The sequence below is a fragment of the Mus musculus genome, chromosome 11 (genome assembly GCF_000001635.26).
Source record: "Mus musculus strain C57BL/6J chromosome 11, GRCm38.p6 C57BL/6J".
Classification (NCBI taxonomy): domain Eukaryota; kingdom Metazoa; phylum Chordata; class Mammalia; order Rodentia; family Muridae; genus Mus; species Mus musculus.
The window spans coordinates 95665712-95690894 of record NC_000077.6 but is presented as its reverse complement, the minus strand read 5'-3'; the positions used below and the strand labels follow the sequence as shown (position 1 = coordinate 95690894).

Below are 25183 nucleotides of genomic sequence, written 5' to 3'. Positions count from 1 at the left end.
TATGTGAATACTCTGTAGCTGTCTTCAGACACCAGAAGAGAGCATCAGATCCCATTACAGATGGTGGTTGTGAGCCACCATGTGGTTGCTGTGATTTGAACTCAGGCCCTCTTAACCACTGAGCCATCTCTCCAGCCTGGGACAGAGCTTTTGTACATGGCTATGAGGCAAAGCTTTGGAAACCTCGTAGGGTACCAAAGTGCAAACTTGTTGTTGGCAAGACTGTATGTGCAGCGAAGTAAAAGACCAAGGAACACGTTGAACCTCATGGGCATATGCATCCTTGGGACAGTCACCAGGATGTCTTTGTCCACTCTCCTGATCTTCATTATGAGAGCGGTACCCTTGAGGACTTAGCAGAGCAATTGCCTCCAGGACCCCTCCACCCCACCTCCTCCTTTTATTCTCTAGTGCTGGGGAATTGAGCCTACCTACGGCCTTGAGCTCAAGGTCCTGCACCAAGCTACACACCTAGATCCTGCCACCATTTTTTAGTGACCTAGCTCCGTGAACACCATGTTCCCTCTGCATACATCTGCTTCCATATTGTCCTATCCCAGCCCCATCCTGGCATGCTGGTCATTTTCTACTGCAGTCTGTCCTCCATCCCCATCTGCATGGGGTCCTTACCCTTCCCCACCTGGTCCCCACCCTGCCACACTGGTCCCCACTTTTCCACACCTGGTCCCCACCCTTCCACACCTGGTCCCCACCCTTCCACACCTGGTCCCTACCCTGCCACACCTGGTCCCCACTCTTCCACACTTCATCCTCAACCTTCCACACCTGGTCCTCATCCTTCCACACCTGGTCCTCATCCTTCCACACCTGGTCCTCACCCTGCCACACCTGGTCCCCACTCTTCCACGCCTGTCTCTCTTCTCTGCACCCAGGTGCTTAATAAAGAAACTTTTATTCAAAGTCCAAACAACCACAAAGAAAAGATGACTGGGTATTTAGAGTTTTGTAGTATGTGTGTCTCTGTGTGTGTGCTTGCGTTCTTCTCTTTCTGCATACAGTTTTCTTAAAAACCAAAACAATAACAACTAAACAGGTTGGTAGCAAAGAGGTTTTTCCTTCTCCTCCTCCTCCTCCTCCTCCTCCTCCTCCTCCTCCTCCTCCTCCTCCCCCACTTCTTTTTTTAGTAAATGGCAATGACTCAGCCCACATCTAATGTTCTCCCAAGTAGCTGATAGTCATAAAGATTGCCCGGGGCTTGAAGGTATCCTACTTTATACTCTGAGTCACACTAAGAAGGATTAGATCGATGTTTAACATTGTGTTTATGTCTGACAGTGGCTTTTTACATTTTATTGATTTATTTATTTTATGTGTATGGCTGTTTTGTGTGTGTGTGCCTGTGTTTGCGCACTGCATGCATGTATGCCCACAGAGGACAGAAGGAAAGTGTTGGATCCCCTAGGACTGGAGTTACAGAGGGTTCTTATCCAACACGTGGGCACGGGGAATGGAACCAGAGTTCCCCAGAAGAGCAGCAAGAGCTTTCAACTGGAAGCCATCTCTCAGCCCCTCTGGCAGTATTTGTAATAACCTGAGTTCCTTTTGAATGTACCCTGTCTCTCTGTCTGACGCCTTAGGGACTGTTCAGTTAGGCAGCCTCTCTCCCACGTGCACCAGTGGCATGCAGGACTTGTTGACTGCACCAAATATATCTGTAGTCCTCATCTCCAGCCTCCACCCTGGCCACACCACAGTTTCACACTCTTGGAACTGTCCCCACCACTCCCTCTGCGTCAGCCGCCCCACGGTCTCATGCAGCAGTGCTTTCCTGCCGCATCGGGAGCCAGTTCTGCTTGGTGCCCCCTTTTGAGACTGCTTGTATAGTCTGTGAGCATGAACTGGGCATCCCAGTGAACAGGGAGAGCTGTGTGGGGCAGACACTGAGAGAGGCACAAGAAAATATGTCAGTGCTGCCTCTAGGGACAGCACGTTCTTGTGACTGTCCCCTAAAGAGCTGCTTCATGAAAGTTCAGAGGTGTTTCATGTCAGAGTGTTGGAGGCTAAGGGGACCCAGGCAGGGTTGCGTTTATCAGAAAAGCCTTCCCACTGGGGGAGATAGCAGCTAGACTTTCATTGTCAGGAAGTCTGGCCAACCTGGGCCAACGGGTCCATGAAGTAGGGAGCCCTTCCTGGCAGTGGGACCAAAATCCCTTATGATCTCTAGCAGGAAGTTGTTTTCTGAATCCTGGCTGCTCCTTCCCCTCTGGGCTAACAAGCTGATAAAGACTTGCGGCCAGCCTCAGCAAAGAGGAAGTGGACTGGCTTCCTGTTTGTTTGTGACTCTCAGAGCCGCATGGCACAGCGCGTACAGCAAGCAGTCAAACAGAACAATCTGGTCTTGAGGAGTCTGAGTCCTGAGGAGTGGGTTTGCTGTGGAGCACACTTTCCACGGTTGGGAGTCGGGTTCCATTCCAGAGCAATGGGTACTCGGGAGAGCAGGCCCCAAGCAGCTAAGCCCGCAGATCTGGAAAGAGAGGCAGCAACTTCCCCAAAGAAGCCAAAGGCATAGATTCTCAATGCTAAGTCCCTGGGAATGCTAAGGGCCCAGAGCAACTGTCCTCCTTAAGACAGAGGTCTTTTCTGGGTACAATCGGTTACTGTGCTAAAACCAAGCGCAGGGACCTCTGGGGGTCCTCTGAAGAAGCAGACAACAAGGGTTAAGATTTGTCGGCAGTCGTAAAAGCCAATTAGAGGCAACACAGCAAAAGCAAAAGCAAAAACTCTTCATGAATCCACATGAAGGAAAAGAGAACCTGGGATTGATTCTGCAGCTCTATAGAAGCCCTCGAGACAGGGTTCCTCTGTGTAGTCCCAGCTGTCCTGGAACTCACTCTGTAGACCAGGCTGGCCTCAAACTCAGAAATCCGCCTGCCTCTGCCTCCCTATGCTGAGATTAAAGACTGCACCACCACTGCCCTGTGAGAGCTGGCTCTTGAAAGTCCTCACAAGGGTGCTGTGCCACACACAACCCCCCCCACACACACCAGTGTAATGCAAATAGCATAGAAGGATCATAAAAGTGAAATACTCTTGACCATTTCTCCCTCATGGGTCCTTCCTCCCCAAATAACTTGTTTGATTTCTTAAATTTCCCTCTCTGACCAAACGAAACCAAAAAAAACAACAACAACAACAACAACACAAAACATTCAGTAGTGCACATAACTCTTAGCCTCTATGTGTCTTTTTGTAATTATTTGCAGAAAACAGTTCATATTTAGAGCACCTGATTATCCTTCTCCTCAAAACAAATATTCATTATTATTTATGTATGTATATGTATAATATTACCTGAGGGCAAAGAGACATTAGTCTATTTTCTTTTTTTACATTTCTCTGTGTCTTTGACAATCAAGAGGTCCTAAGTCCGGAGGTGGCTCCCAACCATCTGTAAAGGGATCCGATGCCCTCTTCTGGCGTGTGAAGACGTGCAGAGAGGGGCTGGGGCCAGGGTTCCCTGAGGCTCTGGCAGGGAGGAGGAGAGGCCGATGCTTCCCTTTCAGATCCGAACACACTAGAAACAGTGCCGAGGATCCACATTCTGCCTTGTGGATCCCTGTGACAAGTCTGAAGGCTCCAGCCACCCCCTTTCCGTTTCTTCCCTATTTCACTGCCTCGTGGTTTAATTTTCAGCCTGAACCAGATAATGAAGAGCAGAGAGCTGAAGGAAAAGAAGAAGAAAATCGGTAATGTAAAGTTTTTTAATAAAATGGCCCAGCTCACCCTTCATGCGGGGATAAATTTTATTTATTTTATGTATGTGTGTGTGGGGGTTTGGCTGTTGCTGTTTGATTCTGCACATATATCTGTGCACCACTGTGTGTGCCTGGTGCCTGGGGTGGAGAAAAGGGCATCTGATTCTCTGGGACTAGAGTTACAGATGGACGTGAGCCACCTTGTGGGGCTGGGAATCAAACCTGGACTCTTTGGAAGAGAAGCCAGTGCCCTTAACTGCTAGGCTACCTCTCCAAGCCCCTGGATGGAGCCTTTGGACAAAGGACCTGTGTCCTATCTGCATTTTTATCCCCTGAGGCATCTGACCTAGGACTGCACATACTTGCTGGATGAATGGATTAAACAAAACTCAAGTGTAACATTTGCCTTTTCAGGCCTGTCCACTCATTAAAAACACCTTCAAGTCTGCAGGTCAAGCCTCCCTGAACACTTGACCTATCAGATTTCATGATGGATCCTCCTTCCGCTCCCAAGTATTTTGGGAAACTGCAAGGGAATCTTTGGGGGTTTCAGAAAGAAAATCCGATGTCCCTTCTGTGTCCTATAAATTTATTAACAACTGGATAAGCCCCGCCCCCCCGAAACTGACCTCAGGCCACTAAAACCTGCGCATTCAGCACCCTGAAAGCCTCACTGGTCTAAGACACACAACAGGTGAGACCAGAGCCTGCCTAGAGGTTCTGGTTTCCCCTGGTAAAACATGGATAACACCAGTTTGGCCTGTGGTTAGAACTTGTTAGTATATTTACAACCACAGATGCCAAGGGGTTCTCTATCAGGAACTCAATATTCAGAGGGTCACCTTAACCTATTTGCTTATCTTCAGTGTTGGCCAGGCCAGAACAGATGGATCTTTTTCTGAACAAGTTGTTCATGTCACCCAGACTGGAACTCTCGATGGCAATCAGGCTGCTGCCACCTGGTGGAGAAAAGCAGGTATAGTCACGCCTGGCTCAGGGTTTGGCCCCTATGAGTGAATAACTCCTGAGAATAAACCACTGGATTCCAAGCCTGCCCATCACAGAGCCTTCCCACAAACCACAGCAGTGTCTAAGGCCTCCGTGGGAGGTGGAAACATCCCTCAGCACTCTGATAGCGAGAGCTTCCCTGCCTCGCAGCTCATCCTGCAACAGCACTGTCATACGGAGATGTTAACCAACTTTTTGTTGCTGCGAAACGTTACCTGAGGAAAATCAGCTTAAAGGAAGAAAGGTTTAGTCGGGTTCACGATTTCTGAGGCCTCAGTCCATGGTCAGAAACATCACTACAGAGGGAGCATGTGGAGGGTCACTGCTTGCCTCGTACCGGCTGGGGGCGTTGGGGGTGCAGAGAATGAGAGGAGGGGCAAAGGCCACATGGCCACGCTGAGTGACTTCCTCCAACGAGGCCTCCCAATGTCATTAACTTGGGAATCCATCAATGGATCAATCCTGTGTGTGTGTGCATGTATATAAAGTGTGCATTTATCAGCCTACATGCAGAGACTAAAGGGGGATGTCTAAGTCCAGTCTCCTACTCTATTACTCTGAGTTTCCATAAAGTGGGATGTTTCACTGAACCTGGAGCTTGTGAATTCTTTTCTGACTAGGCTGGTGGCCCACAAGCCCAGCAATCCTTCTGTCTTCATCCAAGCCCACACTGGGGTTACAGGCACTAAAAACCATGCCTGCCTTTTTTATATGGGTGCTGGGCATGTGAACTCAAGCTTTGATGCTTATGTAGAGAGTATTGTTATCCACTCTTCCTGGCTCATGATTAGGTCAGAGCCCCCATGATCCACCCAGTTTCCCCAAATCATACCACGGGGCATTGCATTAGAAACTAAGCCTTTAATCCTTTTGTATCCAAATGACAAGAGTCATAGCCTCAGGGGGGTTGCTGTTGTTGAAACTGAAGTTGTTTTTTATTGTGAGTTACTGCAGGTGGGACCCCCCCCCCCCCGGAGTTTGTGCATGCTAGACACGTGTTCTCCCCTTGAGCTACATCCCCAGCTCTCTCAGTTTTGTTTTTATGTATTAATTAAAACAAACAAGCAACCCAGGGGCTGGAGAGATGACTCAGTGGTTAAGAACACTGGCTGTTCTTCCAGAGGTCCTAGATTCAATTCCCAGTACCCACATGGTGGCTCACAACTGTCTGTAACTTCAGTTCCAGGGGATCCAACACCCACACACAGATAGGCAGGCAAAACACCAGTGCACATAAATGCACATAAAGAAAACATTAAAAAGTGTAAACACATATTTAAAAAAACAAACAAACCCAGAGTGTAGAATTTATGTAACTGATAAGAGTTCTCTCAAGAGCCAGAATTCAAACCCAGATCTCTCTGGTTCTACAACTTTCCCTCTACTTTGAGTCACCGTTGAGTGAGCCCATGGGAAGTCCCACCCAGTGGCCATCTTCATCCTGGCAGTGAGCACTGCTGAGTTCACTGGCAGGAGGGGCTTTCAAAGGAGAAGGTGGTGTTTGGCTTCCTGACTAGTCTAGTCTAGCTGGTAACAAAACTACTGGTGAGAGGCATGAAGAAGAGGCTGTAAGGCACCTGTGAGTGCAAAGAAAGGATCTCCAAGCTGAGTGTCAACACTGGAACTGAGAGCTGAGCAGGAGCCTCAGGACAGCACTACAGAGTGTGGAGACCTGGGCCTACCTGATCCTGTGGGACGCCCAGCAGGACTCCTGGCCCTCCACACCTAAAGGAAGAAGCATTCCCAAGGAGCTGAAAACTCCCCGCTGTTCCCTGCTGTCTGGGATGTTAGTGGAGTACCATTAAATAGGAAAGGAGCCTGGAGGAAAGACGCGCTAAAGAGGACCTTGACAAAGTCAGAGGTGGTGGCTCAGGGTAAGGGGACAATCCCTCAAACTGGAAAAGGTCAGGTTTGGCACAATCTACCACAAAGAGCTTCTGCAGGTTCTCTTTGAGTCTCTGACTGTCGAGGATTGACATGACCTAAGCTAGAAGCCATGATTTTGGGGGGTCAAGAGGGCTCATCACTTTCCTTGTCTCTTCTTGCATTGACAGGATGGTCCAGCAGCAAATACCTCCCAGAGGACAAAGCCAGGAAAGTAGAGGTGTTTGACATCTAGACCTCCTCAGATCCGTTGGCGACTATGGCGTTCCTCTTCCTTCCAAAGCCCCATTTGCTCCCCCATTCTCCTTCTGTGCCTTGGACATGTGTGTAAGTCAGTGAACAAGTGTGCAAACAGGTGGTATGGTGTATGCCACACGTAAGAGCCTCAGTGTGACTACTCCTCAGACCACTGCGGCCTTGGACACAATACACTGTATCTAATAACTCTCCCTGGGGCCCAAGGCCTCCAGATTCCAGAGGTCTTCCCTTTGAGACGATCCGATCTCCCAAGTCAGGGGTCAGCCATGTTTCCTAGTCCCTAGGGAGGGATAGTGTTTTAGGTTCTGTGGGCCACCACTGGGCTCTGCTGCAACCTTCGATGCTGTGGCTGGAGCACTCAGGAGCACAGATAAGGAGGGAGGGATAACCCCCAAGAATTGAAGGGGTACTGTTAGCAGATATCCTGCCTAACTGAGAGACCACAAAATCTGTGTGCTTCCAGTACTTGGGACATAGACTGCAGAAGGATGATGTCATAGCCATCCTCAGCTACATAATAAGTTGGAGGCCAGCCTGGGATACATGAGACCTTGCCTCAAAACAAAACCACACTCACCCAGAGCTAGAGCCTTAGCTCCCAGCTTGGTCTTCTAACTCAGCACCATGAGCTCGGTTCCTTTTTCCATTTACTTGACCAACACGGATTCCCATAAGAACAAAGGGACAAGAAGAGGGAGGGTTTCCTGGCCTAAGCTATGGCAGAGGAGAGAATACACATACGTATGTTCACAAACATGTACACCAAACTGCACTCCAGTGCAGAATGCCAAGCGCCTCCCAGGAATGTGGATGCATGTTGCTCAGACCAGGAAGAGACAGTGGGGATAGGGGACAAGGGACCATGTGTTGCCCAAGAGAAGCAAACGAATCAAGACTCAAAGGTCAGGGCACCTGGAGCTGTGGGTGTTGGGAAGGGCAGGCTGTCCAATAGGAGGGGAGAAGAGCTGTAGCACAGGTATGGGGGGAGGGGCAAATGAAGGTGAGGATCAGTGTTTTCAGGGGAGGTGCTACTGATGAAACAAGCCTTGTCCCACAGCCACCTCCTTACCCAGGTTACTTCCCACAGGGCTGGTGGCTTCACCCAAAATTGATGGCAGATGGCAAAGGTCCCGGGGAGGTCCTAACTACACAACTCCCCTTGCAGGTGCTGGGAGGCCTCATTAGAATAGCATGGCATCTACAAAGCAGACATGGTGGCACATCGTGCCTGTGACTTAGCACTCAGGCCAGAGAAAGGAGAAAGAGGAGATCCGGGCTAGCCTATGCTACATGGGAGACTGCCTCTAATCAAAGATTAAAAAATAACAAATGTCATTCACCACTATTTGACAAATGGTCCATCGTCTTCCTCATTTTTTGAAGAAACCCACATAGAAGTGACTAGAACCCTGCCCCACCATTGTGAAGTGATCAAGTTCTCAGAAGTGAGAAAGATGGCAGCAAGCCTTTGAGGTTTCTGTTCCTCCCTCATCCAGGTCCACATCTTAGCATGTAAGCCTTTGAGCCCGAACAAGGAAACCATTCATCCCTGTGGAGCCAACAGGGAGGAAGCCACTTCCTGTTCTCTCCCTGGCCAGGCAAGGCCAGGCCATGGCTCTCCATCCCAGGCGGGTAGAATGGCGTTGATAAAGGCCCATTGTGATAGTCTCACAAACCCAGAGGCCATCAGAGGGGCTGAGAAGCCACTTAACAGCTCTTGAACATTTGTGAAAAGATTTATTCTGCGGAAGTGAAGGCAGAGAGAGGCCCCAAGGTTGCTACCGGGATATACCTCTGCCATCTGTGATAGGGAGGCCGACAGCGAAGCCAGCAAGGGCCTAGCCAGCCCATCACCCCATGGGCTGCCCTGAAGCAGGAGGGATCCAGTCACCAACAGGCAGCTTTACAGTCCGGACTCCCAGACACCTGGAAACGAAACCCAATCTCCTGCCAAATGCAGGAAACACAAGGGTCCTTAAAAGGGCCTGAGGGAGAGAGGGGAGCCTCCTGCCTCCTCCTCCCAAGGGTGTCCAAAGTAATAAATGGCAGGAAAAGGGGATGGCTGGAGAGTGGATGGTGGTCTGGAACTTATTAGAAATTAGGTTCTTTCTGCTGCAGTCTTCAGTGTGCCTGAGTCAGGCACCTCATCATTTGCAGGCCTCCCCGGTCTTATAAGCAAATGTATAAGTAAGAAGAGATAGGAGGCCTGGGAGTGTGAGGACACCCAGTTTCGGTGTTGGCTTGGAGGGGACCTTCCCCTTCTTGGGAGGTGAGAGACTAGAGCCTGCGTAGGTCTGGTGAAAGGTGAAAGGTGTACAAATGTTGGGAGATCCCCTCCTTTAGCTCCACCCCAAATCTGTCCTGCTGATCAGCCTGGCCCTGCGGGAGAGGAACTGCAGGGTCCCGGTTAGACAGGGCCTTCGTGCCTTCCTAAGGGTCCCTGTGAGGTCAGGCGGGGAGAGGAGAAAGTGCTTGCTTCCGCCTTGTTCCTAAGTAAGGTAAGAGGTCAGTCCTGGTCATTTCTCAGTCCCAGGTCAGCTCTCACTCCACGATCTAAATGAACGTATTTGGGATTCCTCAGATGCCAAGAGACTGCCAAGCTGGCCAGCAAAGTGAAGCAGAACCCACTGCAGAGAAATCCAAGCCACCTCATGTCTACAAGTGGACAACAGCAGGGAACTGGGTCTGATCATCCGATACCAACTGCATCCCTCCTGCCAGGAGAGAACTGATCAACTCTGGCGGGCGGAGCAACCCTGTTTGTAATGATATTAAAACACAGAAGAGGGCTGGAGAGATGGCTCAGAGGTTAAGAGCACTGACTGCTCTGCTTCCAGAGGTCCCGAGTTCAATTCCCAGCAACCACATGGCGGCTCACAACCATCTGTAATGGGATCTGATGCCCTCTTCTGGTGTGTCTGAAGACAGCTACAGTGTACTCATATAAATAAAAAACAAAAACCAACCAACAAACAAAAAAAACCACAGAAGAAAATTAACCCCCCCCCCCACACACACTTCCTATGAACTCATTTCATGAAAAACTTACCCAGAGTTTGGTACCAGGGTTCACTTCAGGATGGGGTAGGACCCACCTCACACAGCTAGGCATTTCCTAAAACCAAAGCATTTCTAGCCTTGCTGGACATCCCTCCCCATCTGGTGACACAAACACACACACACGCACGCACGCATGACTGCTGGGACACTCTGTTCTGATCCTCTCGCTCCCACAAATTGAAAACACACCCCGAGTGCAGCTGGAAGGTCTGGGTGTCATTTATTGACAGCGGCTTACACTGTGTTTTCTCCCCTTGATTGCTTCCTTCGGAGCGCTGGCCCACAGCCCTCGGGAAGAAAGGGCAATCTCTGAGAGAGAGGGAGCGGGAAGGCAGGCGCACGTGTCCTTGGCAGGTGTGCTCATTCCCTGCAGGATGCAATCCTTCAAGCTGGAATCCCATTGGGTATTTGAGAGGACCGATGTGGGGGGTGGAGAGGAAGTCTTCCATGGGACTCACATCTCAGTCCAGGCCTCTTGTCCCGTCCAAGTCCATCCAGGTTTTAGGACTCTGGTGGGGGCAGCGACATGAGGCCCACCCACCTTGATGGGCAGATTCTTCACCCCGTGCCCTGGTCACACACACCTGCTTCCGCTGGTCATGGTTAAGAGGGGATGGGCCTTACAGTTGAGATAGACCACTTCCTCTGGCCCTCCCCAGCTGCATCTGTCCAGGTTCAAATGGCTGGAAACACTGAGGGCTTGCTTTTGTTCAAGTGTGTGTGCCACTGTCTTTAAATCTTCAATATACGGCAGAATGGAGGCCCTAGGCCTATGCAGGCTGCCAGCAGGCTGCCCATCCACTACACACTGCCCTGCCTTTCTTCTGCCAACTGCCCGCGCCTAGGGTGGAAGGCCAGTCTGCAGAGGCACTTGGCAATTTTGGATATGAAAGAGGGTAAGAAGTGTAACAATAAAAGCTTCGCTTGATAATTAGAGATCTGAAGTGATTTTACCTTTATTTCCTTCACTTTAAGCCAATCATGAAATTTCACAGTGATTTTCTGGGGTGGGGCAGAAGGAAGGCGTCATTCAGCATGATGGAGGCCGTGGCCCGGCTGGCCTCACTGGGGAAGCTGGAGAAGCACGGACTGGCCCGCTGGCAGGTAGGTGATGTTCCGAGAGCGGGAGAGCTGGTACGCAATGTCCTCGGCGGCCTCCAGCTTCCGCAGCTCGATCAGGCCGTCGCCTGCCGTGGCCAGCGAGTTGGCGATCAGCTCAGCGGCCTTGGAGTCACCCTCAGCAGAGATGATGGCTGCCTTCTTCTGCTGCTCAGCCTACAGAAGAGGAGGGGAGACTGAGATTACTCCATAGCGTTCATATCAAGCCATGGCCTAACCAGGACAAAGCCAGGCCCCTTCAGAGGGGACCTACTAGGTCCCCTGGGAGCGTTCTTCCCTTACAATGGGGTCAAAACTGTCCTCCCAGTCTCCTTCGTTCCCTTCATGTCCACGTGTCACTATAGGACATGCTTCTCTTGGCTATATGGACATGGTCACTTATATGCTGATCCAAAGCCACGGAAACAGAAAGGGAAAGCAGGAATCAAATCAATCTTTAGGTCCGTCTTTCCTTCCAGTGCCACGTCAAAATGACTTCCATCAAAGCCAGGACATCCCGGTGTGGTGGCTAACAACTATGTTAGCACTAACGTGGCGATGGCAGATGGGCGGCTCACTGAAAGCCTGAAGCAAGCCTGGCTTACACAGGACATTTTAGGTCACCCAGGGCTACAAACAAACAAAACAAACAAACAAACAAACAAACAAACAAACAAACGACCCAAAAACCAAACAGACAAAAAAAAAAAAAAAAAAGCAAGCAAACCTCCAAAACAACCCTAGCAGAGCTGGGCTGGGTGTAGCTCAGTGACACATCTCCTAGGGATTGACCTCTGGGGCACCACAAATAAACAAATTAAGCACCCTAAGAGCAGTGACTGCCCTTTGCAGTTACCCGTAGAAAACTCTGACTCCGGCATGTACCCAAAGATGTCTCTGGCTCACCCTACCAAAGCCAGCAGGACGACATCTATCAGGATATATGATTTTCAGAGCATGGGAGGAGAGTTTGGCTTTAAGACTCTGAACTCAACACGCAGCCTTCCCTCTTGTCACCGAGCTGCATCTTTAGTGCTCAGTTCGAAACATTAAGCCGTCTGCTCAACAAATGTTTATTACACGCCCAACATCACCCAGCAGCACTAGACCTGTTAAGGTTCGGAGCCACAGTAGACACAAAGGGAAACATTCCTGCCTACTCAGGGGGCGTGCTCCCCACAACCAAATGCCTTTTCTGCATTTTAAGGATTAAACATCCTTAGATTAGGAGAGCTAGTGGCAGGAAGAGGCAGACAGCAAAAAGCCTTTACATTCGCCAGGAAGAGGAGGCTACTATGCACATACACTGTGTTCCGTCACTCTCTGAAACATCTGGGTAGATTCGACAACAGGGGAAAAAAAAAAACCCCCACCAAGCACATCTGGCATGTTTGATCTCCTCTGCTGTCGGTTTCACTATGTAACCTCGGTGTAGAAGTAACTCCTCAGCGAGGCTGAAAACATGCCAGGGGGAACATGTTTATGTGTAGGAGAGGGTTTTTGATCTTGGGAAGTAGGAAGTAAGTGACCCTTCAGTGATTTAGGACCATAAGCTCATAACCCCGACAGCTCCCACAGACTCTGGAACTGATCGGAGGGGTAAGGACCCCTCAATCCTCTTCTGCTTATCCCAGACAGATGACCAATTTCTAGGCCACCCGGCAGATGGGGGAGCCAAGCACTAGGAGGGAAAGGCTGTTTCTGCCATCTGGTTGAACACTCACCTTTTCCACCACAAATCTGGCTCTCTCCGCTTCCTGCTGAGCCACCTGTTTGGCTTCTACTGCCTCTGTGAACTCCTTCCCGAAGGTCAGATGTGTCTGTGGGGAGAAAGTGAGTACAAGCTGAGGCAGTAATGGCTTAGACAGCATTGCTGGGAGGGCTCCTGGCCACTGCAAGGAATGGCGCTAGCGGCGGCTGGAGGTGCAAGAAGATGCCCTTCCATCTCGGTCCCCTCGTTCACGCCATGTTCACACCTCTGCACTCTTAGCCCTTCACACAGTGCTTACACAGACTTCAGTCACGCCATGAGGAGAGTGGCACCTGGAGCTTTGATGGGGCCCAGGGACACTGGAAGGGATCTACGCAATCAATCAGCTCCCCAGAGGAAGGAACTCAGGGGTTCCAGGACCCCCATCACTGACTATTGCTCTTCCAAGAGCTTTTGATGCCCCGTTCCAAGACTTGGGTGGGGGGAGGCAGATGGGAAGCCGAGCCCCTGAGAGCAGGGGCTGCAGCTGGTTCCCAGGGATGCGAGCCCGACGGTCTCTGCTTATGGATTAACCAGCCCCTTCCTTCTCATAGCGCTTCCACCCTAGACAGGAAGACAGAGGGTGGCCTGCAAGTCACGGCATCCCTGACACACACGTAGTTCTGGTAAAGGGTTTAAAAGAAAGGCAGGTAAAGCCATTGGTCAGGGAGAGAGCCCCAGCTTGAATGTCCACAGACCTTCCCTAATCACTTAAGTAGCTGGGACTATTTGGCCGAAGCGACTCTCTGAGGATAACACAGAAGAGGGAACAGACCTTGGCACTCTAAAGGTCTAGCCTAGAGCGAGTCACTGTACCCAACTTTTTATTGCAGAAGGCGCAGGGGCTGGAGAGATGGCTCAGTGGTTAAGAACACCGGTTGCTCTTGCAGAGGGCACAGGTTTGACTCTCAGTGCACAACCATCTGTAACTCTAGTCACAGGGTATCTGGTGCATGCATGTGGCACACTTACATACACAGATAAAACATAAATGTGAGCTAAAAAAAGTAAGTCTAGGAAAAAAGTTCACACGGTGCTAATTACTTTAGGTTCAAGTGCGATTTGCTTCACCCCTCCCCCCCAATCTCTGCCTTGTACAATACAAGCAAAAATCTTGGCCCCACATCTTTCTCACACTACACGTCTTTGGGGTTGTTTCTGTTCTTTTTGTGAGACAGTCTTACCCTGTAGCCCAGGTAGGCTGGAACGCACGGCAGTTACAGGCATGGGCCAATACGCCAGCTAAATCTTACCCTGCAGCTGCCCAACTCTCCCTGATCCACTCCTGGACTCTCATCTGAAGCTTGGATTCGGAAATACAATCCTAAGAATTGAAAAGCTAAATGTGTAATTAAAGAATAAAATGTCTTTCTGAAAGGGCCAGCTGAGGGCAGCAAATTCCCCAGGAAATCTAATTTTCTTCTCACACCTCTTAGCTATGGTTTCTTGTGGTCAGCCCACATTTCCCCAGGACGGAGTCTGTGGTCAGAGTCTAGAAAGATGCCAAGTTTCTCTTAGGTTTTTACTAGTGTGTTCTCACTGCCAAGGTGCTTGTGTTAACTGGGAGAGCCTGGAGCAAGGCTTGCTGCAGTCGGGGGCTGCAACCTGGCATGCTGCCAGAAGAGGGAGCCACATGCCCTTCCCCTAGGAGAGACAGAGGAAGGAGGCCGTGCCTGGAGGGGGATGCTCATTCAGAGAATGGCTGTTTGAACAGCTGCACGGATGCGAGGGGAAGCCTGGCCTTTCTTTCCCAGGCTGGCCACAGGGAGAACAGGAAGCACTCTGCCTCGTTACCTGACAAATCACTCCAAGACTTTTCCCAGAGACTCTAGAAACACGACCCCTTCCCCTCACCTTGGTCTGAAACACTATACTTCCTATATTGCCTTCCGTTGAAGTTATGACACCCAGCTTCACATTAATACAGAGAGTATAGTCTCGGGAGGTGACTGTTGCTTACGCCTCGGAGGTGTCTCCCGCCCTCTCCTCTGCTCCAGGCGCAGGAACAGTCACTCACTGGCCTTCTATTGCCTTTCACCAGAGGCTCCCAGGACTCCCTTGCTGAGGAATCCCTGAGCCAGTCCTACTCTAGACAGGAAAACTGCCAGTCGCTCCCAGGCTGACCAGTCAGCCATTCCCTGTGCCCAACAAAGCCTATAGGAATCACTTTCTAGGGAGCGTGGGAGACAGTTCAGTGGTTAGGGAGCATGGGGGCAATCAGAGTTAAGAGGACAATGTGTGCGGCAGACGAAACCTAAAGAATGCTCAACAAAAGAGACCTGAGACGGTGGCTTCAGACGCTGAGACGTTTTCAGATTTTCAAGCCCTACACCCAGTTAAGTGGACATGGGACCTAACCCTGTGTGCCCAGAAACTAAGCCAGTCTCTGAAGCAAGAGAAGCAGCCCTTCCCCCAGTGCCCCCGTGAACCTTACCAGGGACACGTCATCCAGGATAAGCCCAAATGTTGCCGCTCGCTCTGTGAGGTCATCGCTCACCTGCCTGGAGACCAGCTCTCGCTGGGTAATCAATTCTCCAGCATCGAATCGAGCCTGGCCACAGAGGGATGGACAGAAATCTGGTCAGGTTACTGAGGAAGGAGAAACAAGCGGCACACTCATGGCTATAACCCTCCTACCCACTACCCCCACACTCTCCTGCCCACCCAGCCTCCTACCCACCACCCCCACGCTCTCCACCACCCCCATGCTCTCCTGCCCACCCAGCCTCCTACCCACCACCCCCACGCTCTCCCAGCCACCCAGCTACCTACCCACCACTACTCCCATGCTCTCCTGGCCACCCAGCCACCTGTAGGTGGCACCCTGTTCACTCACCACCACCGACTTGAGGATCTCTGTGGTGATAGAAGGCAGGACCCGCTCATCATAGTCCTCGCCAATGCTGGTGTAGATACGAGGAAGCTGGCTGGCCACCGGCCGGAAGAGGATTCGCAGTGTGATATTGACGTTCTGCAAGTCTTAGGGTAGGGAGTATATGGGAGTTAGACACAAACACTATAGGTGGGCTTTTCTATGACTTTCCTACTCTAAGTCCACTATAAGCCATATTCAGAATTTCAGTTAGACCCTAGAGGAGAGAGTCTAGTTCCTCAGCAGAGCCCAGCATAGCACTCAGCACCAGTCAGGAACCACTGACAGGATGGGGATACATTAGCGGTTCAGTACACTCTGAATGCCCTCTGATGAGAGCAGTTTAGGCCATGTGACCAAAGAGGGTTTGGGACTGTGAACACCTTAAGAAACATATAAGCTAATGCCAAGGATTCTAGAGTGAGCCTAAGGGCTGGCGTGTGTGCTTGCATCAGAGTCAGGGGCCCTGGGTTACTGGGATCTGGTGGCAACAGCATCCAGAGTCACTGACCTGGGATGGGGTACCATTGTGCTGGCACGAATGGCAGGACCCAGTCTTAGCCAAACTGAGTGTATTGGGCTGTGAGAGTGAAGAGCAATCATGACAGCACCTTCGAGTAGACAGCAGACTACGGCTAGGTTATCAGACTCATCCAGGGCCTGGTTCCTGACACCCGAGAGAAAGTGGCACCTCAGCACACTGATGTGTAAGGATTTCTGATAAAGTCTAAACAAAGGCCATTAAGCCAATGGCAGGGTGAATTCAAAAGGCTCGATATCCACATGCATCCAGGAGACAGTCAGCCCCTACCCACTCCCTGACAGCTCAGGTCGGTGCAGAGCTAAAGCACAGCTACCACTAGCACCACCAGCCCCGCCATGAGTTGGGAGTCCTGACCCAGCCACTCGGAGAAGTGGGAAATTCACAACTACACACAAGCCTGTGATCTCTGGACTTGCCCGTCTCTTTAACAAGCAAAGGTACAAATACAACTTAGCACATCTGTGAGACAACAGGGACAGGAAGCCCAAGGGCGGAAAGTTTAGAAGCAGGATTTTAAGTCCAGCCTCACTCTTCCCCATCACCCCCGTCCCACCTTCTATTTCCTCTTGTCAGTAGGCAAGCCAGGCCCAGCACTCTGCAGGAGCAGCAGACAGACGTCCTATTCCCCTCCTCTCTTTCTGACCTAACTTCTCATTCATAAGGTTCTCCAATCAGGAGGTCCGAACTGGGGAGAGCAGGCAGATCTCCTCTGTGCTCCACACGCCCCTGGCCATCTCCTCCTCCTCCTCTTCTTCCTCCTCACACTGTTACTGGTTCTCATGCTTGCCCTCCTGAGGACTGAGGTCCCCCCCACCTTTTTTTTTTTTTGGTTTTTCGAGACAGGGTTTCTCTGTATAGCTCTGGCTGTCCTGGAACTCACTCTGTAGACCAGGCTGGCCTCCAACTCAGAAATCCGCCTGCCTCTGCCTCCCGAGCGCTGGGATTAAAGGCGTGTGCCACCACGACCGGCAGAGGACTGGGGTCCTTACTAGTTCATTCTCTTTTGGTCATCCTGGTACAGAGCCATCGACCTGGCACTAGCCTTGCGCAGCACAAGGAACAGACATGCCCAGGAACAGCCCTGAGGGCATCGAGTGCTGCGAGTCCCACAGAATCCCTCTTCTTCCCACCAGTTAGCTCCCTTTGCTGCCTGCACGCTGACTGGGAGGGGAATGCTAAGGGCTGGTCACTTCAGGCCGAACTAGAAATCCAGCGGCGTATCTCAGGCCCAGGGCTGCGAGGCCCAGCCTGCGAGAGAGCAGTCTGAGGTCTGCCCTGCTGGAGCAGAGGCCGTGGAAAACAAGGCAAAGGGAAAGCTGTCAGCCACAGGGAAAGCAAGACAAACTGCCAAAGACTGGTTTGGACAGTCACTCTGGGGATCAAGAACTGACGGGAAGGGTCAACCACAGCAGCAAAAGACGCAGTTAGATTTCCTCAAAGTTAGAACTTCCCCCCAAAGATTTATTTTACTTTTTTTTTTTTTTTTTTTTTGGTTTTTCAAGACAGGGCAGGGCTTCTCTGTGTAGCCCTGGCTGTCCTGGAACTCACTCTGTAGACCAGGCTGCCCTCGAACTCAGAAATCCGCCTGCCTCTGCTTCCCGAGTGCTGGGATTAAAGGCGTGTGCCACCATGCCTGGCTTTTATTTTACTTTTTATGTATGATGTTTTGCCTGCGTTTAAGTATGAGCACCACATGTGTGCTTTCTGGATCCCCCTGCAGCTGGGGTTAGACCCAATCCCCTAATGCTGGGATCTGAACCCAGGTCCTCTGCAAGAGCAACAAGTGCTCTCGACCACTGAGCCATCCCCCCAGCGCACAGTAGGAAACTCTTATGCTAACCCTTTAGTCGTCTCTGAATGTATCCTGCTGCCTCTGTTTACCTTTGATATATTTCAGTCTACACACACACATACACACACCCCTCCAGGAGAGTCACACTATGGTTTTTTTTTTTAATTTTTGAATACAATTTTTATTATTTTATGTGCTTGTGTATGAGTGCACACCATCACACATGTGGGATCCGAGGACTGCTTGCAGGACTCAGTTCTCTGCTTCTACAATGTGGGTTCTGGAGATTAAACTCAGGCTTGGTACCAGGATCAATTTACCAGCCTACAATTTATTTTTTTTTTCCATTTTTTATTAGGTATTTAGCTCATTTACATTTCCAATGCTATACCAAAAGTCCCCCATATCCACCCACCCCCACTCCCCTGCCCACCCACTCCCCCTTTTTGGCCCTGGTGTTCCCCTGTACTGGGGCATATAAAGTTTGCAAGTCCAATGGGCCTCTACAATTTATTTTTTTAAATTAACCTTTAAAATTTATTGATTTATGCATTGTGTATGGTGTGTGTAGGTGTGTACAGCCAGGGTGTGTGTAGAGGTCAAAGGGCAACTTGCAGTTTTCTTCTCTTACCGCATCTGACCTACCAGAGGCCAGGTTGTCAGCTGGCCTCTCTCCAGTCTTAAATTAACTTTTTAAGTTAGTATGCAAAGCAGTGAGTTTTATTACGTTTCTTTTCCTTTCCTTCCGTATTTTTTAAAAACAGGGACTCACATATAAGAGGTCAGCGCTGAACTCGCTGAGCAGCCAGAGATGACCTGCAACTTTAGGGACTGGAGCATGCTAGGTGTGGACTCTCCCAAATGAGCTACGCCTCCTCCAGATTCCCAGATACCCAGGATGGCGTTCTCATGTGGGTCACTGTGCTTTGCTGTACCCCCACTTCCAACGCCCCAGGTACTCCTGCCTATCTGCCTAGAGATTTTCCCTCTCCCTCCCTCACCCCCTCTGTTTGTGGAGACAGGCTGTCCTGGAACTCGCTCTGTAAACCAGACCGACATGGAACTCACAGAGATCCACCCGATTAAAGGCAAGCATCGTCACCCAACTTTTTTTTAAAAGACAGGATCTCTCTACATAGCCTTGCTTGGCCTGGAACTCATTAAGTAGACTAGGCTACCCTGATAAGTCAGAGATTCATCTGCCTTTGCAAGTCCTGGAATTAAAGGCATTCACCAACATCACACAGCACAGATATCCTTATATAAGGTGAAGTGTAACCTCTGTATCCTAGATGTCTCCAGAATGCGCACGACAGCACGGTATACCTCCACATCTCCCTTATACAGCCACAGGCAAGACTCACCTTTGCTACCAGTGATGACTGGTACGTTCCGTGGTCGAGAGCGGCAGTCAAAGATAATTGGTTTCTGTACCCAAGGGATGAGGAAATGAGTCCCTTCCCCGACCACAATGTCCTGTACGCCACGGAATCGGTCAAAGATGACAGCTCTGTGTCCAGCATCCACTAGAAAGGAATAATAATGACAGGTCAGAAAAACCCTGTCACTCTCTAACAAAAAGAAACCTATCTCTTCAAGATCCTTGCCTCTTTCTTTTCTGTACTTTAACATTTGTAAAAGTTCTTTATTTTACTCTGTGTGTGTGTGTGTGCACACGTGTGTGCGTGCCGTGACACTCATGTGGAGATCACGGGACAACTGCAGAGGTCAGGCTGTCATCCTTGACAGCCAAGTGTCTTTACCCACTGAGCCACCCTGACAATCCTCTCCTTTACATTTAGAAATAATTTCATATAACTGGGGGGTGGGGTGAGGTGGGGCAGTGTGCATGCCACGATGCATGTGTGGACGCCTAGAGACAATTTTCTGGAGCCTGTTTGTTTCTTCTGTCTTTACACAGGCTTTGGGAATAAACCCCAGGTCACCTGGTTGGTGCTGTGCGTGGTTTCAAGCTAAGCTGGTGAGATGGCCAGCCCCCTGAAGAGTTCAAACTCCTGTCCCTTTCTCTCACGTATTAGGTTTCCTCTTCTGTGCTGTCTTCCTGACAGTCACTTCCTGCCCCGTATGTCACCCCAGGGACTTCAGTAACAGGCAGCCCCCTAGGAACCTTTCTCCTCTAAAGAGCCGGCCTGCCTTTGAATTTCTGATCAACTACCCCACCCCACCCCCAACTCCCACCAGCACACTTCCAGGAATCACCTCCCCAGAGTTCTATAATCGGAGATCATCCTGGGCCAACATGTACATACCGGCTCTAACTGAACCTGATGTTCCCAGAAGCAGGATCCTTATAGGAACCCTAAAACATAGACGTTCCCACTGTCTGGTCTCTTTCCTTCTTTCTTTTTCTTTCTCTTGAGACAGGGTCCCAGGCTATCGTTCAGATCAGCCCAGAACTCAGCCTCATCCCTCCCCTGCCAGCACTGGGAATATAAGGAAGCAATCACTCTGCCTGGCATCCTTCTGTGTTTTTGTTTTGTTTTGTTCAAGATAAGTTCTTACTCTGTAGCTCGGACTGCCCTGGAATTTGTTCTGTCCACCAGGTTGGCCTGGAGCTCAAGAAATCTGCTTGTTTCTGCTTCCTGAGGATAAGGGCTTAAACCTATGCACAAATCACCGCCTGGCTTGTTTCCTTTTTTTTTTTTTTTCAAGGTAGGTTCTTACTATGTAGCCTTGGCTATCCTGGACTCACCATGTAAACCAAGCTGGCTTTGAACTCAAGAGATTTGCCTGCCTTTACCTTCCGAGTGCTGGGACTACTGGTATATACCACCACGGGCAGCTTGCCCAGGATCTAATAGCTGTTTCTCTAACATTTGGAGGTGTTGTGGAGATGTCTTGTGCACCCAGGGAAGAGCCTCCCTCCCTCCTTCCCTCTCCTCTAACGTTTTAGAGACAAGGTCTTACTAGGTAGCCCATGTGGGACTGGAACTCAAGATCCCCAGCCTTGTGAACGCTGGCATTACAGGAGTACGCCACCAGGCCCAGGCTGAAGTAGTCACTTCCTCTCATTTCCTGTTTGAATTTAGAGTTGATCTAAAAACCTTCACTCTGAAAATAACTCATCAAAACATCATATAGCCAAAGGTCCAGGAGTTCAAAGCCAGCCTGGGACTACAGGAGACACTGTCTTAAAAACAGAACAGCTGGGTGTGGGTCTGAGTTACTTACAACTGCTTTAGTTGAGCTAGGTAGACAGGTGTACACCTTTAATTTCAGCCCTTGAGAAGTGGAGGCAGGTGGATCTCTGTGAGTTTCAGGCCAGTCAAGAGCTACATGGTAAAGATTCTGTCTCAAACAAAACAAAACAAAACAAAACAAACAAAACCAACCCTCCCAATACAAATAAAACAAAAACCATACAGGAGGTACATCAAAATCTGTTGCTGTTTTAAAAGAGTATCAGACTTAGAGGGAATCTTTTTTTTTGTTTTGTTTTTCTAGACAGGGTTTCTCTGTGTAACCCTGGCCGTCCTCGCTCTGTAGACCAGGCTGGTCTCTAACTCAGAAATCCACCTGCCTCTGCCTCCCAAGTGCTGGGATTAAAGGGGTGTGCCACCACGCCCGGCCTTAGAGGGAATCTTAAGAGAAAAACTAGTTCAGTCCCCTTGTTTGACCAATGAGAAAGCTGGGGACTAAAAGGAGGGACTCGCAAATAAGGCCATGTAATACAGTCAAAGAAAACCCAGCTTTGCACTGTGGCACCATTCAATACCTGGCAAAAACTATTCTCCTGGGCCGGAGAGATGGCTCAGCGGTTAAGTGCACCGACTGCCCTTCCGGAGGTTCTGAGTTCAACTCCCAGCAACCACATGGTGGCTCACAACCATCTGTAATGGGATCTGATGCCCTCTTCTGGTGTGTCTGAAGAGAGCAATAGTATACTCATACATAGAAGAAATAAATAAATCCTTAAAAAAAAATTTAAAAACAAAAACCTATTCTCTCTGCAACCAGCTGAGCAAAACTTTTCTCAGGACACAGTCTCTCAAACTGGTCTAGAGATGTTGCCAAGATACTTCATGCAAATAAGGAAGAGAACCAATGGGCTCCTGTCACCTCCTGTCATCTGGGTAATACCTCATCATTTCAAAGTGGCTAAAGTGCTAAACATTGGACAGGAGGGCTCCCCTTGAACAAAGCCTCTAAGTTAGTGGCTTTCAACCTGTGGGTCAGAACCCTATGAGGGGGGATGTTAAAAGACCCTATTACAGGGGCTGCCTATGACCATCGGAAAACAAAATTTACGATTCATAAAAGTAGCAAATCACAGTTATAAATCAGCAAGGAAAAGAACTGTATGGTGGTGGAGGTGTATCACCACAATAGTGAGAAACTACTAAATGTTCCAAGCATCAGAAGGCTGAGAACCCCTGCCTAAGTGATCATAGGCCTCTGATGACTCACAACCAGTATGTGGGGTAGCAGGTGAGTCCCCCTTAACCTCACACACCTTCAGACAGCAGCTAGCATCAGGAATGTCAAATGGGCTGTAGAGATGGCAAAGCGGTTAAGAGCACTGACTGCTCTTCCAGAGGTCCTGATTTCAATTCCCAGCAACCACATGGTGGCTCACAACCATCTGTAATGGGATTCAATGCCCTCTGCTGGTGGGTCTGAAGACAGCGACAGTGTACTCATATAAATAAAATAAATAAATCTTTTTTTTTTTTTAAAAGGAATGACACATGGGCTATGCAGATCAACAGAAACTATGCAGAAAGCTCTTCCGCGCCTCACCATTATACAAAGCAGAGTTCACCACGCCTCCTGCAACTGCCAACGCCAGGCCGAACTTTCCAATGGACTCAAACACTTTGGCAGCCATGACTCCTTCTGTTGCTTCCACTCACACCTAAACACGGGGTAAACATAAAACACTTTGACACCAGATTCTCAGAGAAAGCCCGCTCTGAGGCACAGAGTTCATGTCTCAACATACATTTTCATATGTCTACACCTGTGGGCCCAAACTCACTCACTGAACGCCCCATAACACTGACCACCTTGCAAACTGTAGATCATGTCTGCGTTTGTGGACGTGTTTCTTTACAACCATTCAGAGAAAGAGTCTGCGACACTTGGCTCAGCGTAGGAACGGTGCTTTGTACCCACGAGGAACTTAGTACACAGAAAAACCACACTCCCTTTTCCTAGACCAATAGGCCACAAGCGAGACCGGTGCTACACGGCTGAAGCCAACAACAAAAAGGGCAATTTCTGTTAACATTTAAGTTACACGGTCTCCGACAGCCTTGTTTAACCTTCAGTTACTTTATGAAGGTTATGACTGCTGAAGTGCATAGAGAGGTTATACTCTTAAGTAGTAGAACCAGGGTTAGAATGAGAAGACCGAATTCTAGAAGACATTGTAGAACTCCTCCCCATACCAGTTAATAGGAAAGCAGGGGCTGGCAGGGGTGCAGCGAGGCAGAGCGGTGAAGGACTGGAGGTGGGGCTGCGGCGGGACGGGTGGGGGCACGTAGCTGACAAACTAGAAACCAGTTAGCCTTGAACTTTTTAATGTCCCGCCCCTGCGTCACCCTTGGTACAATCCTCAAACTCGCCCTCCCCTTTCTCAGACTTCAACTGCTTGTGTATCGGGATTTCTCCATGCACATTTATCCTCTGTCTCTGACATCCAGCTCTTTTTACTCCACCAGCTTCTGGATTTTTCCTCATCCTGTCCCCTCCCCTTGCACATTCCTAACTCCTTCTGGACCGAGATTTCCCCCTTCTCCACTAGGCGTACCCACACATGCATCCCATGCCCTCATTGTACATAGGAAAGCAGAGGCAGGCTACAGGGACATAGGACCAGAGGCCTCTACCGCTCCTACCACGCTTACCTGCTTTCACTCTGACCTCCACATGAATTCCCCAGCTCCGGATACTGCGCGTGCGCCAGGCAGCTCCTCCCCCCCCCCCGACCCCCGCCTCTTCAAGATCCGACCCTTCAATTGGTGAAGCCGAGCGACGTGCATTCTGGGAAACGTGTTTTGCAGTCTTCCGCGGGCTCTGTGGCTTTAATGAGGTCAACTACAACTCCCAAAAGATCATGCAGCAACGGGCTCTTTCAGGAAACCCGTTTCTGACTGGTGAGAACGGATGGGATGTTGCCGCAAAGCCTTTCGGGAGTTGTAGTTCCTTGGTAATATATGCACGTGCCTATTCCTCAAGGAGGTGGTTCCAGAAGCCGGAAGCAGACTGGATCGGAAAGGAGTTGGGCTTCCACTTGGTAGAGGAAATCACAAGGTGGTGAAGGAATGGGTGGGCATTTTGGATAAAGGTGAGGTAAAATAATTCATGCACTGAGAGACTGCTAGGGAAGTTAAGGACAGCCCTCAGGGACGTAAGATGTTGATCTTCCAAGCCACTCCATAACCTTAAAAACGGCTTAGAAAGAAGAGGAAGGGAGTCGGTCATTCAGGTCTTGCAATACTTCAGTAAAGGCTCTTGATTTAGGGTCTAAATCTCTGGGCATCTTTTTTTCCAAGTTATATTCGAGGAATTGCAAAAAAGGGACGGAGATCATGTGTATGGCTTCTCAAGTTCACCTGTTGTCAACAATTTGCGTATTTGTTGTTGTTTTTGTTCCATCTCCTCGCCTCCCTCCACTTTTCTCTTTCTCCTACTATTCTCTAAGATCAAGGATATCTATCCTCTTACTTTTTGTTTTGTTTTGTTTTTTGTTTTTGTTTGTTTGTTTGTTTTCGAGACAGGGTTTCTCTGTGTAGCCCTAGCTGTCCTGGAACTCACTCTATAGACCAGGCTGGCCTCGAATTCAGAAATCCGCCTGCCTCTGGCTCCCAAGTGCTGGGATTAAAGCGTCCGCCACCACGCCCGGCTACTATCCTTTTACTTAAGTAAATATTATCCATGTCTGCATTCCAATTTTGCCAATTAAGCAAATAGTGACTTTTATAGCATTCCTCTCCATGACACAAATCTAAAATGAAGTAGTTTATTTTTTTGGGCTTGTTGCTCCCGAAATACAAACTCTCCTGAGAATATCTGTAAAGAACATGAAAACCCCTGGCACTGTGGCGCAATGGATAGTGCATTGGACTTCTAAGAAAGACCTGCTCCTTATTCTTAGCTTAACTTTTATTTAAAAGATAAAATGCAATTTTAAATTTGCAATCGGTATTTATTTCTTATTAAAATATAAGAAGCCAGA

At 49.5% G+C, this 25183-nt stretch overlaps 1 protein-coding gene and 1 long non-coding RNA gene across 2 annotated transcripts; one reads left to right on the top strand and one right to left on the bottom strand.

Moving 5' to 3' along the window:
• Window positions 1-3622: 3622 nt before the first annotated feature.
• Gm29873 lies at window positions 3623-8251 on the top strand. Its single transcript, XR_388979.4, has 3 exons — window positions 3623-3707; window positions 4583-4692; window positions 6779-8251. It is a non-coding gene; the product is annotated as a predicted gene, 29873 (long non-coding RNA).
• A 1870-nt stretch (window positions 8252-10121) lies between these two features.
• Phb (prohibitin) lies at window positions 10122-23938 on the bottom strand. Its single transcript, NM_008831.4, has 7 exons — window positions 23853-23938; window positions 22744-22858; window positions 19347-19508; window positions 15611-15753; window positions 15209-15325; window positions 12749-12844; window positions 10122-11201 (listed from the first exon to the last, which is right to left on the bottom strand). Exons 2-7 carry the CDS (start codon window positions 22829-22831, stop codon window positions 10989-10991), a joined length of 819 nt encoding a protein of 272 aa, NP_032857.1. The 5' UTR covers window positions 22832-22858; window positions 23853-23938; the 3' UTR covers window positions 10122-10988.
• Window positions 23939-25183: the final 1245 nt, after the last annotated feature.

Coding starts and splice junctions, on each gene's coding strand:
- Phb (NM_008831.4), bottom strand. CDS start 22,831: ATGGCTGCCAAAGTGTTTGAGTCCATTGGAAAGTTCGGCCTGGCGTTG. Junction 19,509..22,743: donor GAACTCTGCTTTGTATAATG/GTGAGGCGCGGA, acceptor ATTCCTTTCTAG/TGGATGCTGGACACAGAGCT. Junction 11,202..12,748: donor CCAGATTTGTGGTGGAAAAG/GTGAGTGTTCAA, acceptor CCTCTTCTGTAG/GCTGAGCAGCAGAAGAAGGC.